Source organism: Panthera uncia, chromosome D2 (genome assembly GCF_023721935.1).
Source record: "Panthera uncia isolate 11264 chromosome D2, Puncia_PCG_1.0, whole genome shotgun sequence".
In the NCBI taxonomy this organism is placed as follows: domain Eukaryota; kingdom Metazoa; phylum Chordata; class Mammalia; order Carnivora; family Felidae; genus Panthera; species Panthera uncia.
In genome coordinates, this window is record NC_064818.1 from 11,443,052 (window position 1) to 11,462,564 (window position 19,513).

General features: G+C 46.0%; 1 protein-coding gene across 3 annotated transcripts in view; it reads right to left on the reverse strand.

Annotated features, from left to right (window-relative positions):
* Window positions 1-19,513, reverse strand: part of MTR (5-methyltetrahydrofolate-homocysteine methyltransferase) — a 132,456-nt gene that overhangs the window by 12,902 nt on the left and 100,041 nt on the right. For 2 of the 3 annotated variants that reach the window (XM_049646099.1, XM_049646098.1), the window contains exons 31-33: window positions 19,148-19,340; window positions 17,754-17,866; window positions 17,225-17,307 (exon numbers count right to left, since the gene is read on the reverse strand). In XM_049646099.1, coding sequence (XP_049502056.1) covers window positions 17,225-17,307; window positions 17,754-17,866; window positions 19,148-19,340 — 389 coding nt within the window. Of the gene's footprint in view, window positions 1-13,166; window positions 17,308-17,753; window positions 17,867-19,147; window positions 19,341-19,513 lie in introns of those variants that run through there. The other variant, XM_049646100.1, reaches the window with a different exon arrangement.

The window sequence follows — 19,513 nt, forward strand, 5'->3', positions numbered from 1 at the left end:
CGGATGCTTAACCAACTGCGCCACCCAGGCGCAGTTGGTTAAGCATCCGACTTCAGCCAGGTCACGATCTCGCGGTCTGTGAGTTCGAGCCCCGCGTCAGGCTCTGGGCTGATGGCTCGGAGCCTGGAGCCTGTTTCCGATTCTGTGTCTCCCTCTCTCTCTGCCCCTCCCCCGTTCATGCTCTGTCTCTCTCTGTCCCAAAAATAAAATAAAAAACGTTGAAAAAAAAAATTAAAAAAAAAAAATAAATAAAATCATCAATTTATCGAAATGGCACATTTGGTCGGCGGGGGGGTGGGTGGGGGGGACTATCCTTGGCCCCTATATGGCCAAGCAGCTATCATTTTAATAGCCATGTTAGGACAAAAAAATAAACAAATAAAGACTTAGACCCATGGTAGAAAAATGGAGCAGAAGTTCTCAAGAGTCAGACCCTCCAGGCTGACGTCCCCAGTAAAAGCGTGAATTAAGAATATGGCCTATCAGCAATGCGATGTAACAAGAGAGCTTTCTGGTTTAATCCTGTGCTTCAAGTCTAAGTGTCTTCAAAATCAATACCACCTTGAGAGTTTGTCCATGGACCTTTTCTATCCTGTGTTTGCACACATTTGTACTACATTTGTGTAGGGATTTCTACATTGCAAGATTCACATTAAAAAGTCATTTCAGGCTGATAATACCCTTGGTATGCCTGAAAGAAAGAACTAGTTAGAGAGACACATCTTTAACCGAAGCCCAAAGGACTCCAGCAGATAAAACTCCACCAGATATGAGCTCACAACCCATAATTATAGATGATACTTAAAGAAATGTGAGGACTGAACCCACTCATACATAAATGAACCATCCGAAACCCAGATATTTTAATGACTTGCCAAAGTCATGTGGTTTTTTAGTGGCTGAGCCAGAACAGAGCTCAGGTCTTATGACTTGCTTGCAAATTATGTATTTTCTTCTAGCAACAGCCTTTTTTTTTTTTTTTTTTTTTTTTATGGTACTTCTCTCACTTCAGAATTCTAAGGGGAAAACCAGGTCTGTCTTTAAATTCAACATTCCAACACTGAAAACTGAGCCTTCTGCCCCCAAATAAACAAGTTGATTCTGCTAGTATGATTGTTCAAGTCCACAGGTAGTCTTAATCTGTATTGTAGAAATACTCTGCACCTAAAAAAATACATTTTAAAAATGGGTTACTCAGTACTCTCATGGTCTGCTGATCGGAACATCCTTTTGGAAAGTAATTTTGTTAAACACACCAATAGTTTTCAATGTGATGCTCCCTTGAATAATTCATTCGTAGGATCTTCTCAGAGATGTGAGCAAAGGTTTAGTGCTCAATTAGGCTCACACTTTTGTAATCTAAATGGCAAAAAATTAGAAACGGCGTAATGTTCAACAAGGAGGAATAGTTATATAAATTATAGTACACAGAATAGATTGTTATAAAGCCTCAAAAATATCTTTGAAGGCTCTGATAGAAAACTGAGTGGAAAAAAGGTAATATAAAAATATATGTGTATAAACCACCATTAGGATGGCAGTTACAGAAAAAATAAGAAAATAGCAAATGTTGGCAAAGAGATGGAAAAACTATCTTGTGCTCTGTTGATTACAATGTAAACTGGTGCATCCACTGTGGAAAACAGTATGGAGGTTCCTCAAAACTAGACACAGAATTACCACATGATTCAGCAATTCCATTCCTGGGTATATACCCAGAAGAAATGAAAGCAGGAATGTAAACAGATATTGGTACATCTATATTGTTAGCAGCATTATTCAAAATGGCCAAAATGCGGAAGCAACCCGAGTGTCTGTTGACAAATGAACGGATAAACAAAATGTGGTCTATCAGTACAGTGGAATATTATCCAGCCTTAATCAGGAAAGAAACTTTAACACATGCTACAAAATGAATGACTCTTGAAGACATTACGGGAAATGCCCATCACAAATGGATGAATATCATACGAGTTACAAATCTATGAGGCCCCTAGAGGAGTCAAATCGATAAACACAGAAAGTAGACCAGTGGCCGCCAGGGGCTGGGGGGGGGGGGCGGGCAGGGGAGGGGGAGTGGGGAGTTAGTGTTTAATGAGGAGAGAGTTTCAGTTGTGGAAGATGAAAAACTTCTGGAGATAGATGGGGGTGTGGTTGCACAACAACATTAATGTACTTCATGCCATTGGGCTGTACATTTAAATGGTAAATTTGGTGTGTTATATATTTTATCACAATAAATAATGTAGACATGAATATATACAATATATATAAAACATTAACACATAGCATACATAATATATATTGTATCTATTGTTATATATGCATTTGTATACATATATAGTAACATAAATTGCATTAAAAAAGGTATGTGGTAAGTAGGTTAACAGGTAACAAAAACTGTCAAGATTTATGGTATATTCATTCCTATTATTGCTATAACAAATTACCATAAATTTGGTATCTACAGTCATAGTCTCTTACAGTTGTGTGGGTCAGAAATCGGGCATCAGTATCACTGAGCCAAAATCAAGGTGTCAGGTGCTGGGCTGTCTCCAGAGGCTCTAGGGGAGAATCCATTTCCCGGCTTCTGGAGCTTCTAGAAGCTGCCTGCATTCCTTGGCTCACAGTCCTTTTCTCCATCTTCAAGGCCAGTGGCATTTTGCTTCACTGATGACCTTGCCTTGTTCTGCATCACATCTCTCCCTGCTTCCCTCATCTAAGGACACCCATGACTGCATTTAGGCCCCACTGGACTATGCAGGATAATCTCCCCATTTCAAGATTCTTAATTTGATGTCATCCTTCACCACAGAAGGTAACATCCACCCTTTTGCCATAGAACACAGCTGTCTTTAGGGGCCATTATTCCGCCTACTCGCACATGGATGGAAAGAAAGAAGAAAGACAACAGAAGGAAATGTCATGAAACATTACTAGTAGCTAAATATGGATTCTAGAATCATGAATCGTTTTCCTCTGTATACTTTTATATAGCTAACATGCTTTTTGCAATGAACAAGTTTTATAATAAAAAAATACTATTTTTTAATGTTAATTTTTGAGAGAGAGAAGGAGAGAGAGAGAGAGGGAGAGCGCATGCATAAACACAGGGGAGGGACACACAGAGAGAGAGGGAGACACAGAATTTGAAGCAGGCTCCAGGCTCCGAGCTGTCAGCACAGAGCCCAACGCAGGGCTCGAACTTATGAACTGTGAGATCATGACCTGAGCGAAGCTGGATGCGTAACTGACCAGGTACCCGTGAATACTACTTATTTTTAAAAGGGCTTTTAAAATACAGATATAGCTCAGTGTGTTGGAGGTGCTTTTCCAGCTGTGGGTTGGATTTCGCTAAATCTCGTGTAACTCTCCCGACGACCAGAGTAACCCATCTGTAGATGTCAATCCCCTAACACGAACGTTGTCTATGATGTAGAAGCAAAGTAAGTTGCCCACTTACGACTCTGCTCAGGAATGAATCCAGTCAAAATTAAAATAAAACTCCTCTGTAGGGAAGGTTAATATACACAAATGTGATGCTGCAGTTAGAAGACATTTCGCAAAACCCAGATCTCAATTCCCAGCATGGCCTTGGTTTGCACCCAGTTGGCTCGTCTGTAATATTTATGGCTCCTTCTGGAAATCTTCCAGTCTTACCACAGTCAGGTCTCTCCTCCCTGAATTCCTCCTGGGCCACTAGCATTCATAATTAGATTTATACACATTGTCTGTAAATGAGGTATGTGTGATGTGGTGTTGCATCCATTATTTTGGTAGCGTGGTGAAAAAGTGAGAAAATTAAACCTCCCCCAAGGGTCTACACCACCACTCTTCAGTTAGTGAAGATTCTTTTCTTTAAAGTGAGGCACTGTGCTAAGTGTGCAACCACATCCCAGCAGACGCTCAGCCACAGGCGGGTCTTGGTCCAGAGAGACTAAGACAAGACACAGAGACAGTCATCAGGACACAGGTGCACTGGGGCAGCTTATGTCCAGGGGGTCTGGGAACAGCCTACTGCATGAGGCGCCTGCTCTGGGATCTGCAAGCAGACAGCTTTGATGGCGCAGCGACTACCCCAGCAGCGGTCTCTGGCCTCTCCCTCCTGGCACAGCCCGTGTTCCAAGGAGATCAAGGCCTGCCATCCACACACTCTTCATTGCAAAGGAGATGCTTCACACTGACCACCCCCGGAGCCTCTGACCTTGAGTGCTGAACAACGTGTCCCTCTACATAGTCTGCTTGCTGGGAATATGGCGGGAAGACAGGATCTCTACTCTCCAGAGATAGTGATTAATGGGCAGTCAGGGCCTTCTGGCACATCCCGTACAGCTGGATGCTTTCTGGAGAGTACCACGTTCAAGTTCTTGCACTCGCATCATGGTCATTTTATCGATGGAGAAGCTGCAGCTTAGAGAGGTCGTGTAACTTGGCCAAAGTCACCCAAGCTAGTAGTTGTTGGAAGCATGAGTTGGTGGGGGGGGAGGGGGGAGGGCGGGGGAGGTATTTGTGAAGCAACACAGAATATACACTATAATTCATCACACATCTCTCCACTGAGAAGACAGGAAGTCCAACCCAAGTCCCCTCATACCACTGGTCATCTTGGGGGGATTATTCATTAACAAACACCTGCTCTCTTCAAAGTTTCCAAACACACAAAGAAAGCAGAAGAGAGAGTTTTGTCCTTTTAAATACCCCACAATCTAATCGGAGAGACAATACATACAGCCTGTGATGTAAATACAGTGACAAAGCAGTATGTAATCTCGGGAGAGCCACACACGAGTGACTGATGAAGGGCTAAGACACGTGAACTGAGGCTGGCGTTCAGCACAGAAGGGGACCTGCTGGTTAAGAGCGTTTATCTTTGAGGGCAGAGTGGTTTAGCGTGATAAACCAGGGTTCTACAGATTTTACTCACCATAAATATGCTTTCATGGCAGAACCAAAAAGATGTTGTAAAGTAAGGCAGGGGCTTTTTAAAATTTATGTTACTGTGCAATTGCTACCTCCTCTGCACCGAGGCTCAGAAAGCAAATTTTTAGGAAAGACAAAGAGGAGGACAAGAAAGGGAATCGTGGTTGAGAGCGACGGCAGGAAGGCAGGCTGCGTCATTAATCTCTAAAGAGCAGTTGGTTAAATAAGTGGTTTCTCTTTGGAAGGCAGATGTTTATCAGTAAATACTCTCGGGAAGCACAGTTTGTTAATCTTTGGGGGGAGATGTCTGGGCACTTTTGTTCCCCCGGAGACCGTGGTGTGATAAGGAGGAGGGAAGCCTGACAGCTGGTCTTGGATCTGTATTCGCTGAGCTGCATTTGTGCTCGTGGCTGATCACAGGCCCTTCCCTCTCAAACACAGGAGGAGGCCACTTGGCCATGCCCACGTGCACTTATCGTGCCGGGTTCTGGCATAGCAACAAGGACATTAATGTTCAGAACCAGGTCACCGGGGAATGCACCCGTGTTTTCAACAGCACGACATGGCATACTGGTTTCTAGCTGGGTTAAGCTAGAAAGGCAACCAAGCTTACTTGATGAGGTCTAAAACTGGGGGTGGTAAGGGGACAAAGCAAAAGGTCAAAGTTCCCCCCGCCTTTTTTTTTTTTTTTTTTAAGTTTATTTATTTTTTTTAGAGAGAGAGAGAAAGAGCATGAGCAGGCGAGGGGCAGAGAGAGAGCTGTCAGTGCAGAGCCCGATGCGGGGCTCGATCTCACCAACCGCAAGATGACGACCTGAGCCGAAACCAAGAGTCGGACTCAACCCACTGAGCCACCCAGGCGCCCCACGGTCAAAGTTTCCTAACGGCCAGCAGTTGCACTCAGAAGCATCAGTAAAATCTTGGGAAAGAGGCCTGAAACCTACGTGGGTGGTGCAATACTCCTCCAAGCCGTGCCCTTGAGACCAAGACAGGAGACGGATGCCTCCCCAGCTTTTAAATCTGCAGTGGAGATTCTGAGTTTAAGATGCGAATGACACAAGGTACTGGAGGGAGTCCACTTGCTACAAACTCTGCAGACAATGTTACTCTCCCCGAGCCCAGGAAGTCTGACTCACTTGCTACTGTTGTACACGACGCCCCAGAACAGGACCTCGCCCAATACATAAACTCATGAATGAGCATATAAATGGATGAATTGAATGAATATGCGTGAATGCATAAATGTCATCTCACAGTATACATTTCCCCTCTTGGGGATCTCAGCCAAAGCAAGAGAGAGGGCACTTGCCCAGCCAGCACCTCCTGTCTGTAAGATCTTAAGCACTGTTGGAGCTCGTGAGAGAAGAAAAAAGTACACGTAAATGGCTGCAAATCTTAGCAGGGCCCTGAGAGCCAGGTACCAATCACATCTATAAAATAATAGAAGTTTTTCATATTTTTATCTGAAAGCAGTGATAGAAATGACTGTATTCACATCAAAGCGATTAGCAACACAGCCCCACCCACTTTTTTTTTTCCCCTATAGAAGGCAGGCTTTGTCCGTCTAATGCTGGTAAGAAAATATTTGGGTAAAGTCCCTTGTGCTCTCTCCCCATTGTTTGGGCCGTCATTATTCTTTCCTACTTCTTCCCTGCCCCCTCCCAAATATGCCCACAAATGTTTGCTCCTTCCATTATCCAACTCTTTGAAAGTTTTACCCTGGCTTCCCACATCCAGAAATATCACCTTTCCACATCCGCTCCAACCCTACACACTGAGCACAGACTTAAAGGTGGCATGCAAAGCTAATAAACTTTTCACTAAACAAAACCCATTAATTACTCTTTCTTAAGAGTCAGCTACTTCTGCTAATCTGATACAAACCATCCCAAATTAGCATCTTCCTCCCTCCTCAATGTCAACGGCACTAAATGACTCAACCTTGCCACGCACCAGCCCCTTCAGCTTCCAGGGGATGTGCTGACATCCTTGTCACGACACACTCCCTCACTCTGTAACCACATTTCTTCTGCATCTTTTCATACACCCTGATGAACCTCCTTCACTTCAGCAACCCTTTCTCTGGGTTAAACAACGTCAGGCTTGGCTCTTTTGCCACACAGTGATAGCAGAAGAAGATACTCTTGTTATCTGACATGATGGGGGAAGAATTCTTCTTAGTCTATTCTGGTTAAGGGAGAAGGATCACACTTCTCACACTTGGGTGGCCAACCTTCAAATATAGTAATTCGCACTAAAATGTACTTAATACTGAAGTCATGCCGAATTTTAACAAGTCTTTGATGATTCAGAAGGCACTGCAGGAATATTGCAATACTTGTGACTCATCGTGATGGAGATCAGTGATCACTGAGTAGTAGATTTTGGAAAGGCCACTGGTGGATGCATCAGTTTTGTTTCTGCCCAATTGTCTCCCTGCATTGAACAGGTGCAGCAAACCTGTGTCTGGAAAAGCTCCAGGGAGTCCTAGCTATGATTATTATTATTGAGCTATAACTGACATATAACACTGTGTAAGTCTAAGACCTACGATGTGTGGCTTGATACGTTTATATATTATAGTAGGATTTTCACAGTAGCTCAGCTCGTACCCTTATCATGTCACATACCATTTCTTTGTTTTTAATTCCACATACAAATGGTATCATACAGTATTTGTCTTTCTCTGATTTATCTCCCTTTCTAGCTGGTTTCTTGATGTTTGAGCTTTTAATACGATTTCGTCCATCCAAGAAATATTTAAATTCCCACTACATGCCTGACGGAATTTCTCAATTTTTGGTTCTGGCTTTAACTATTGCAAATACTCTTCTTCCTTGAGGAGCTCAGCAAACAGAATAGGTACCATGCCTCCTTGCCTCCAACTTTCTGATAAAGGTTTGTTTTTGCCTGTTTTCTTCATGATGGTCAATTATAGCAGGCAGATGGAGGGCTTGTAAGTTTTCACAGGGTTCTTCTCTCAACTCATCTAGTCTGGTGGGTAATAAGGCACAGAGTGGGAAACATGAATATTTTCCATTTATTGATCATTTTTCTAATTATAGAAGAGAATTGTACCCAAACCCATCCCTATGCCAAGCTGAGAGGGACCCAACTTCTAACTGTACCGACCTCCTTCCATTATAACTCACCAATTTGGGAGTGGGACGGAATATATTCACTCGTTGACATTTGATCCCTAACTGTATTCAAAACTTAATTAACTTGATGGCACATTGTGGGGGAAATGGGATTCTGCAAAGCAGGAACCAACACTGGCTCTGCTAATGACCAAACTCTCACTTAGCTTCAACTTCCTGAGCAGTTTGAGCAGATCTGTTACAGCCTGCCCACGGCAATGCACGGAGAAAACCGATGATGACTGAATAGAAGTTTTAGAGGAGACACGCCATTGAAACAGGACTTGGAGCTAACTACTCCCTTTTCTCAAAAGAGTTGCAGTATTTAAAAAAATAACTGAGCATTTCTGACACTCGGGTATTTTCCACTCACATTCTTTTTTTTTTTTTTTTAATGTTTATTTATTTTTGAGAGACAGACAGACAGAGCATGAGTGGGGGAGGGTCAGAGAGAGAGGGAGACGGAATCTAAAGCAGACTCCAGGCTCTGAGCTGTCAGCACAGAGCCCAATGGGGGCTCGAACTCAAAAACCGCGAGTTCATAACCTGAGCTGAAGTTGGACACTTAACTGACTGCATCACCCAGGAGCCCCTCACTGAAATTCCTCAGATTTTTTTGATGTGCTCATTTCAACACAGTTGAAAAACAATCTATCACATCAGGGAAAACTATGTTTCATTAATGATATTTAGCACTATCCACCAAGACAAATGGATTTCCCAGGTTTTCACTGAAAACATGCACAAATTACATGGGTCTTCCATAATAAAATAAACAATCCCACGTGATTACAGATGGGTGAGCATTGAAATTCCTTCAGATAATTCAGAAGGAAATGTCACTTTTCTCTCTTCTGAGTTTCCCTCTGGGTAAAAGAACAAACAGGATTGTAAAAAGTTCAAAGTTCCTTCCTCAGCTGCCAACAGCTTCACATTCTGCAGGCTGACTTACGTATTGCATCATGGAAAGCAGAGACTGTGATAAACATCATTCATCAATCTGTCTGGTTTTTGTTTCTTCCATTTCGTGTAACATCTAATCTTAAGGTTCTCAAAAATCATTTGATCCAACCCTTTTCTAGGCAATAATTACAGAAAATCACTTGTTTTGTGAGTCTCCAAAAGGCTGTAATAATACTTAAAAGCAAAGAATGAGGCAAAAGATATCTTTGAAAATCACATTTTGAAGGGAGTATGTAAATGGAATGAGATATTCCATGTGTTGAGAAATGGGACCACATCTAGGGCTGAATTGATTGAAATCCTAACTTTTCAGATTATTCAAAATCACATCTATTTCAAGCTGGCTTTGTTGCCACACTCGTCTTTTTTTAAAAGGGTAACAATAGATGCTTGTTATAAAACTGAAGCCGTGTAGAAAGAATGAGAGATACCCAAACCCTGAGTCCCTCCCCGCTGGCCCCCCAATCCCATTCCCCAAAAGTAACCACTTGAGAATTTCTTGTATAACCTTCTAGGTATTTTCAGTGCACATACTAGCATTTTTTTAGACACACATATGGAATTCTAATATACCCTGTGTTCTGTAATTGGACAACACGTACAGTTGACGTGTGGCCATGACGTGAGCTTGAAGTGAGGTGACTTTTCTGCAGGCCGCCCATGTGCTATCTTCAAGGGGCAGTAAAGAGAGCATCAGCAGGGCTGTTTCTGCTACGACGAAATCCTGAAGGTGGGTGTGGAGGGTACTAGACCGTTTATGTCCCAGTCTCCTTCTGAGCAAGAGAAAATCACCACGGTTCTCCCTCTGCTCACTTAGAACACTCCATGTAGGGAACCACACGGCCGGTGCTGGGCTAGGCTCTGCGGGTTTGGAGCCCAGGCAGCGAGCCTTGGCCCCGCCCTCATGGAGCTTCACAGAATGCTCTCCCCGCAAAACAGTGTCCCCCTGAGAGAGTCTGCTCGTCAACTCAAGCCAACCTTTACTGAGCACGTATCAGGAACCAAGCTCTAGTGAGACACACTAATACCAAGATGAACAAGGATTCCAACCTGCCCTTTCAGAATCACAGCCTAATGGGGACATAGATTATTCTGTCACCATGACAGCAGTGGGAAATTTGCACGTTGCTACTGCAGGAAGGAAGAGGGGTCATGTAGCTTTGCAGCAGGGAGGTTGAAAGCTTTCCTGAAGCCCATGGATGGAGTGGGGGGGGGGGGGGGGTTATGTCAGGGGGAGGAGACCACGTAAGAAGATACCTCCTACAGGGCATGCAGGAGATGATTATCGAAAGTGTGTAAGGACCTTGGACATATCCCTGGCGAGGGGGACATATTGATCTGGGGAACAGGGCCAGGTGGGCATACATAAAGGTTCCGAGAGCTCATGGTAACAGCTGTTCGAGTCCAGGATACCCTCTTGGTGTTCTGAGTCCAGAGGAGAAATAAGAATCTTAGCCTGGGCAGGGGAGGAGAGAGGGACTGAGAGGTATTTAGTGGGTAAAATCATCAGGGTACGGCAACCAACTGGATGTGAAGGTTCAGAAAAAGAGAGGGCAGGGACAACTCCCAGGTTTGAAATGTGGGGGACTGTGAGATGGAAGTCTCTCTGGACTTAGGTTAAAAGATAGGTATTTTCTTACTTCTGCACTATCTATAACCCTCTTAACTTGTATTTTCCCCTTGGCATGAAAGCCCTTTTCTATATCAAAATACTCTCTCCATTCTTTCTTCTGCTCCAATGTAGTTTTTTGTTTCAAGTTTTTATTTAAATTCCAGTTAGTTAATATATAGTGTAATATTAGTTCAAGAGAATTCAGTGATTCATCCCTTAAATATGACACCCAGTACTCATCCCAATAAGTGTCCTCCTTAATGCCCATTCCCCATTTAGCCCATCCCCCCACCCAAGGCCCCTGTTTATTCTGTGTAGTTAAGAGTGTCTTTTATGGTTTGCCTTTTTTACCCCTATGTTCACTGGTTCCTTTCTTAAATTCCACATGAGTGAAATCATATGGTAATTCGCCCTTCTCTGACTTATTTCACTTAGCATAATACACTCTAGCTCCATCCATGTCGTTGCAAATGGCAAGATTTCATTATACACATCTTCTTTATCTATGCATCAGTCATTGGAAATCTGGGCTCTTTCCACAATTTGACTACTGTTAAAAAGGCTGCATAAACGTCGGGGTGCATGTGTCCCTCTGAAATAATATTTTTGTATCCTTTGGGTAAACACCTAGTACTGCAATTGCTGGATCATAGGTAATCCTTTTTTTTAACTTTTTGTGGAACCTCCATACTGTTTTCCAGAGTGGCTGCACCAGTTTGCATTCTCACCAACAGTGCAAGAGGGTTCCCCTTTTCCCACATCCTTGCCAAACCTGTTGTTCCTTGTGTTGTTAATTTTAGCCATTCTGACAGGTGTGAGGTGGTATCTCATCATGGTTTTGATCTGTACTTTCCTGATGATGGGTGATGTTCAGCATCTTTTCATGTGTCTATAGCCACCTGTAGGTCTTCTTTGGAAAAATGTCTATGCATGTCTTCTACCCATTTCTTAGCTGGATTATTTGTTTTTTGGGTGTTGAGTTTCAACAAGTGGTGCCGGGAAAACTGGAGAGCAACATGCAGAAGAATGAAACTGGATCACTTTCTCACACCGTATGCAAAAATTAATCCAAAATGGATGAAAGACCTAAATGTGAGGCAGGAAACCATCAAAAGCCTAGAGGAGAACACAGCAGCAACCTCTTTGACCTCGGCCAGAGCAACTTTTTTTTTTTTTTTTAACGTTTATTTATTTTTGAGACAGAGAGAGACAGAGCATGAACGGGGGAGGGTCAGAGAGAGGGAGACACAGAATCTGAAACAGGCTCCAGGCTCTGAGCTGTCAGCACAGAGCCCGACGCGGGGCTCGAACCCACGGACCGTGAGATCATGACCTGAGCCGAAGTCGGACGCTTAACCGACCGAGCCACCCAGGCGCCCCAGAGCAACTTCTTTAGTAAGAAGTATGTCTCCTAAGGCATGTGGGGGGAAAAAAAAAAAAAAAAAAAAGCAAAACAAACTACTGGGACTTCATCAAAATAAAAAGCATCCGCACAGCAAAGGAAACAATCAACAAAACTAAAAGGCAGCCTATGGAATGGAAGAAGATATTTGCAAATGACATCTCTGATAAAGGGTTAGTATCTAAAATCTATAAACAGCTTATCAAAGTCAACACCCTATGTTCTTTAAATAACAGAGAGCTTCCTCACCTCCCATTCAATCATCAACCCAACAACGGTCCCCCAATGGTCCCTGCAGCCCCTAAAATGCCACAGCTGTGCCTGTGGCTCCTGGTCCTGGAGTCCAGCCCTATCTCGGGTTCCTCACATTCTCCACAAGCTGCCCGTCCACGATTGCAGCCTGAACTCCACCTCCATACCAAAGCCTCCCAATCCTAAGGCCAGTCTTCCTAAATTCCAAAGGCACGCATCCAAGTGCCTGTGTTCAATGTCAAATTTGTTTCCCCCGCCCTCCATCCTGTGCCACAGCAAATGATGCTGCCGTGCACTTGTTCACCAAAGCCCGCCATGGGAAGCCACGCTGGCCCTTGCCCCACGGCACCACTGCGTGCACATAAAGCCCCCTCCGCCCCTGCCTCTGCATGGCTGTTCACTCTGGCCGAAAGGTCCTTCCTTTCTGAAAAAACAGCTTTAACAAATACGCAGTATTATGTAAAAAGTCACCATTCCAGATTTTTATTATTTTGTCTTTATTATTTTATAATACACTTAATACATGCATTAAATACATTTCACAAATATAAAACTGTTACATTATAAAGAATATCACAAACAGCCATCGACTACCATACAACCCAAGAACCAGAATCTGACTAACAACCTGCATCCAGCGATGTGTCCCTCTGAGATCTGCTCGGCTTCCCTCTCTCAGGGTTAATTACTCTGCTGAATTTTGTTTTTTCTTCATTTACAACATAGTTTTACTGTTTACATATGCTTAGACAATATACTCTTTGGTTTTGCTTGGTTTTGAGCTCAATAAAAATAGCATCATAGCATATATGGTCTCCTGGAGCTTGCTTTTTTTTTTTTTTTTTTTTTTTTTTGGTAATATTTCCTGAGATTCACTCTGATTGTCAGGCACAGCTGCAGTTCACCCGTTTTTACTACTGAACAATACCCTTTAGCGTGACTATACCTAGTTTACTTAACCATTCTCCTACAGACAGATGGACGTTTTGGTGTTTTTGGTTACTGACTATCACAAAGGTGTTACTATGAACACTGTTGCACACACCTCCGGGGACAGGTAAGAGTTTGTTGGATCTCCAAGGGGCAGTCCGAGCCATAAGCCAGATCCTAGGGCATGCAAGGGTTCAACTCTGGGAGGCAGAGGTGTTCACGCGCTCACACCATGCGAGCTCTCACAGAACTTCTCTGGCACCCGGTCCTGTCAGGCTCAAGTTCTGCAAATGTTACGGATGCAAAATAGGATCTTGCTGTGGTCTTAATTCGTATTTCCCTGATCTCCATTGCTGTGGAACATCCTTCTACTTATTTATAAGCCATGTGTACTTCCTCTTCTGTGAAATGCCTTTTCCGTCTAATTTTCTGTTGGGTTTGTTTCTTAAATAGGCACCCTCCATATATTCTGCTTGCTAATCCTTTGTCAATTAATTGTATTATAAACACCTCTAGTCAGGACTTGTCTTTTCCCTACTTTAAGTGGTTTATCAGCTTAATGTAAGTCTTTATTTTAAAAAGTTGATACAATCATCTTCTCTTTTGTGATTAGTCCTTTATGTCTCAGGGGATTCTTTCCTGCCCTAAGGTTTGCTCTTGTAAACGCTATTTTTTTTTTTTTTTTGTATTTAAGACCTTAATATATTTGGAATTGGTTGTTAGACAACACATGAGGCAGAAATCAAATTTCGCTCTTTCCATACGGTAGGCACAGCTCTGCGCCACAGATGGAGTCATCCTGTCCGTCTCTTATGCGCCCAGCCACCACCACCTTGTCTCGAAGGTCAACACGCACAAGGGTTATTTTCCAGGCTCCGTATTTTAGGGCACTGCTCAGCATGCCCATCTCGGCACCACGTACGACAAAACTCACTACCTCGTAAACTCTGCTTCCCGTTTAGAAGCATCCAGTCATTCTGAGTGCTTTGCTTTTTCCACGTAAATTTAAATATCTGCCTGTCCCATGTGACAAAACCGCTACTGTAATTTCTGTTGGAAATGGCATTGAACCTATAGACCAATCTGGAGAGATGTGATACCTATACCGCATTAATATTCCTGTTCACAAACAAAGACGGCTCTTCACTTGTTCCTACCTTGCATCTTCACCTTTATCCCACGGGTCCCAGATCAGGCCTTCGTCTAAGCATCGCCTTCCCGATATCTCTCTACCGCCATCCCCACTAAAGTAGGCTCGGTGTCTTCTGTGTGCTAACTCTTCGGACACCTGCTACAGTGTAAGCCAAAGGCGATATGGGCTGAGTGTGAGGGCTCTTGCTGGAGCGACAGCACTATTGTTCATGACTGAATCTCACCATTTGTGAGAAGGTGAGACACTCTGGGTCTGAGGTGTCTGCGTGCCCTCCTGGAAGGGGCTGTGGGATGTATGCTGTGCTCTGCAGGACAAGCTTAGATGGAGACACTGAGTCCGTGAGATCGTCCACTGAAACTATACCGGCGAAGAAGGTCGCTGATGACCGGCCCTTGAGGACACCAGGGTTTAAATGGGCAGAGGAAGAAAAACTAGGAAAATGGCTGAGAAGTGATCAGAGACACAGAAGGAGAATCAGAGAGTGGTGTCAAGGGGGGGAAGCAGGGAAAGGAGGGTGTTGAAGGAAGTGGTCTGCATTGTTCAAGCCCACAGGGATGAGAATCACTGGGAAGGCCACTGGGTCTGACCCGAGAGGTCACTGATGCCAGGAGAGGCAGGTAAAAACCTAACCTCACTGGATTCAGGAGAGAAGCGGGGAGAAGGTGGGAGGCACTGTATGTCGAACACACACCAGAGAGAACCAGAAAGAAGGCGGACTACTCTCTACGTGAACTCAGCCATAAATGTAGACAGGATGTCGGGGAACATCTCAAAGGAGGAAGTGGGGTTTCATAAACCTGCTCTCACCACCACCTGACAAATCAGACTCCTCAGTGCAGCAGAGAGAGGGGAAGATTCCAAGCAAGGGCCTCTTTGGAAGGAAAAATAAGGTGGGATCCTCAGTGAAATGACGACGCCCACTGATGGTGACAAGAGATTCTGGACATGCAGGCACCGACATGGAAAAGACCCCGAGTTCAGAACGGCCACCTCCCTGCCTTCGAAGTGGCCTGACATTTAGGAAGGGAGGGGTTTTCAACCTGTAGCTTACATTCTTTCACGAACCTACAGGCACTCGAACTCGCACCAATTGTTTCTGTCTCTAGGAAAAAAGGCATCCGTCATGGGATTATATAAACAGTACATTTAAGGAAGCCATTCTAAGGGCAGTCGGTTAAGCGTCTTTCAGCTTGGGTCACACTCTTGGCCTTGCTCGCTCACACTCGCTCACCCTCTCTCTCTCGAAATAAATAAATAAACTTAACAACAACAACAACAAAAAAGGAAGCCATTCTACCACATAACCAGCTGAGGGAAGAGATGGCAACTGTCGAATGAAATCAGGAGACTTAACAACTGTAACTCTGACAAAATACACTCAACTACCCGGAGAAGGTCTTCTTTCTCACAGAAGAATGTACCAAGAATGACACACCTGCTATGGAACCGAAAGTAAGTCCTCCAGCTAAGTGCCTGGGGAAACTGAGTCCCATGCTCACTCAAGAGACCAAGTGCACGTAAAGTCCATGGCTGTTTTTGCCTCGTGGGCCCGGGACGGCTGACAGGGGGGCGGCTCTGTGCGTCCGCGTGTGCACGCTGCACATGCGCGGGGGGTCTCGTTTCCTACGGTTCCCCCTTCACCTCCAAGGTCCTTGAATGCACTTCTGATGGAGCTGCTCTGGGAAGCGGGGCCGGCTCACCCCCCGAGAGCGAGGGAGGTGGCCGTCACACAGAAAATGGGTACCAAGGTTCACGGGACCCGGGAGGCAGGCTCTCTGTCCCAGCCGCAGTGTAAACGGGGTTCTAATCCCAGAAAGGGCCTCTCGTGCAGTCAGCACCGCCATCACCACCCGCACTCCCCAGTGTCTTTCCACCTCCATCAATCTGCCACCCTTTCCAGGAGGACTCACTGCGTGCCGAGCTCGGGGCACTACCCCCTGAACCCCACAGAGGCTACCGTTCACCAAGCAGCCCTGGGGGGCCAGGTCTACACTGCAGGAACCTGCAGCTGGATTAGTGCAGACAGACTGAGTGGGATCACAATGCTCTTCACCCATCCAACTCCACCCAGGACAACTCGGCCAGGAAGCCTGCTCCGCTCCAGAAAACAGCTCTGAGATGTTAGCGACCCTCAGCAGCCCTGCTATCTCCCTATCTCCTCTTCCCCCTCGGGGCAAGGGAATGAGGAATTAGAAGATGGAAATGGTAGGAGAACCCACCGTATTTGGCCACACAGGGGCAAACGGCTAGTCAACGGCCTCCTGCCAAGGGGACTCTGCACCCACGTAATCACGACTTTCGAAGATGGGGTCTTCCTGACAGAGCACAGGGTCGCACTCCATTCCCTGTCAGTTCATCGCTGCACCCTTCTAGATTAAAACACCCGCTTCGCACAGTGTGACTTTGCCCCGGGGTCACATTTTTCTATACATTTCTCTATTCAGCTAAGCTTCAGGCTCTTTTCTAAGAGAGCGAGAAAAAGAAAAAAATAAGAGGCCTTCTCAACCCAGAGTAAAAATGAAACAAGCAAACTGCCTTGCTTTGAAATGCAAAAGACCTCTATCTCCAGCTTATCCTTGTCCCTGAAAGACCGGGGACACCGCTGGAGACACCGGCTTACTGCTCCTCAGTCAAGGTCCCCCGGAAAAGACCCTGGTTTCCCAAGGACACAGGAAGGCCCTGATCCTCCACACGGTCCCACCAGTCAATCTTCCGAACCCTGAGGCAGAGCGAATGTCACAGGACAGAGACCTGAGACCCGCTTGTCTGTTGCTACTGTTGTTTTTAAAGGCACTCTAGATTGTATTTCCGTGAGGATCAAGTGCAAAAAAGGATTTTTAAATAGAAGTTACTCTGTATCGTATCCCAAGATGGGTCCCAGCCATTTCTCAACGTCAGCCACAGACATGTTCTTCCTCAAAGCATAATCCTCAATCTGCAAAAGATTAAAAGCAGCGTATCAAACCACAACGATAAGACCTTCTGAAGTGAAGTTTCCACGGGATCTGCCAAGAAACATTAAATGCCTTCCATTTCTTGTCTTAATAGCAATCTCTGAAGTTCAACAGGGATGGAGATCTATCTGTTCACCGAGTCGCCTTATTCTCTGGGCAGAAAACAACATGCAGTGCGTATGTGGTCCTTGGAGGCTGGCTGGACTGTGGGTATGAGTGCTGGGCGTGGGGGTGTCTATGTGTAAATGGGAGGGCGAGAATCGGGGTAACGGGCTGAAACAATTTAAGACATTGACTGGAGTAAATTTTGTCGCACTTTCTCCCCTTAGTATTCTCATTCCCACGTGAGATAAAACCAGCTCCACGGTTCCATTTAAAACAGGACCGGCATCTAGGGAAGCCATACACAATGGAACAGCTAACTCACCTGGTCCTTGGAAATTTTCCCCACTGCAAAGTATTTGGACTTCAAATTGGAGAAGTAGAGGCCAGATACTGCTGAAGCAGGTGTCATCGCTAAAGATTCTGTTAACCTGATGCCTAGAGAGAGCAACGTGGGAAACACGGTCACTGCCTCAGTGCCCCGCACAAGCTATCAGCCATTCTTGCTGAACACGTGAATGGAAGGGAGCTCATGCCTTCCAGGGGGACACATGACACAGCATGAAAGATGTGGCAATTCCTGCCAAGTGGATGTACCCCCCCCCCCCCAATCAATCTTCCAGGATCGACTACAGAGGCCTCTGTCTGCGCCTCCACCTGGGCTCCCAGACGAGGAGCCCCAACCCCGCGAGGAAAGCTCCATCTGAACCCCAGGCTCCTGGACGGCCACACGCTGAGAAGGAGCCCACGGCAGGACTCACAAGAGACGCTTCCTAGGAGCTGGGAACTCTGGGGGAACACCAGGGCTGTCCACGTCCTCTAAGCCATGCATCTCACGGACGGGGAACAGAGCGGCAGAGGGGAAAGAAATGCTCTGCCAGAGATCAGCAGATAGCTGATGGCAGGGAAGCACTCAAATCCATATGTTATGGCTCCGGGAGTCCACGCCATTCCTGCCAACCCACATGCAAATGCCTCCGTCCCTCACCTAAACCCACGTTCCTGTCACTTCATCGGCACTGATGGCATGCTTCTGATTACCGATTAATTCCACTGAAACTGTGAATTGTGTCAATAAAGAGTGAAAGCCAAGAGAGGAAAGAGCTGAGCGGCGGGTTGGGCCTGATGCAAGACCAGTGTCCAGAGACAGTCTGTGAGCGATGGGAGGAGGAGGAGGTGGTGTGGACTATGGTACTAAAGGTCACGAAGGTCGCTACTGGAGATAACAACAGTGACAGCCCTGTGACAGGACACAGGGCAGGAGGGATGCGGGGGAGTATGACGAGCTAAATTCTCATGTCCTCGGTGGAGAGAAAGCAACTGAAAGTGATCAACCTGAAGATGGGGGAGCGGGGCGCCTGGGTGGCTCAGTCGATTGAGTGTCTGACTTCAGCTCAGGTCATAATCTCGTAGTATATGGGTTTGAGCCCCGTGCCGGGCTCTGTGCTGACAGCCTGGAGCCTGCTGCGGATTCTGTGTCTCCTCTCTCTCTGTCCCTCCCCAACTTGTTCTGTCTCTCTCTGTCTTTCAAAAATAAATAAACATTAAAAAAATGTTTAAAGATTGTGGCATAATGATATGGACGTAAAATACTATGACACACAGCTAGAGGTGAGAAAGGATGGGGTTCTGTGTTTCCAGATTTGTGCGTCACGGGGGTAACCGCACACCCGTGTCCTTGGCGGGGAGGGACGGCGCTCGCCAGCTCCAGGCACGTACCCGTGCAGCGCTCCACGTCGGCCAGTTTCCACATGGTGAGCTTCTCGGTGTGGTCGGGCTGGCTGGGGTAGCCAGGAGCCGGGCGGATGCCCTCGTAGCGCAGCCTGCGCAGGTCGGCGGCGTCCAGCTGCTCGTGGCTGTGGTAGGCCCACAGCTCCCGGCGGACCCTCTCGTGGAGCTCCTCCGCAAAGGCCTGCAGCCAGGGAGAGGCGTGCTTGGGCAGAGGCGGGGGACCCCAACGTCGGTGCCCCCCGGTGCCCCAGAGGCCGTCAGGGGAGTCCGGGGCACCCCTGGGGCACCCCTCCACCCCCCCCCCCCGACCCCCCCCCGCACCACCACCAGGACGGAGCAGGCAAGAGCAGACAG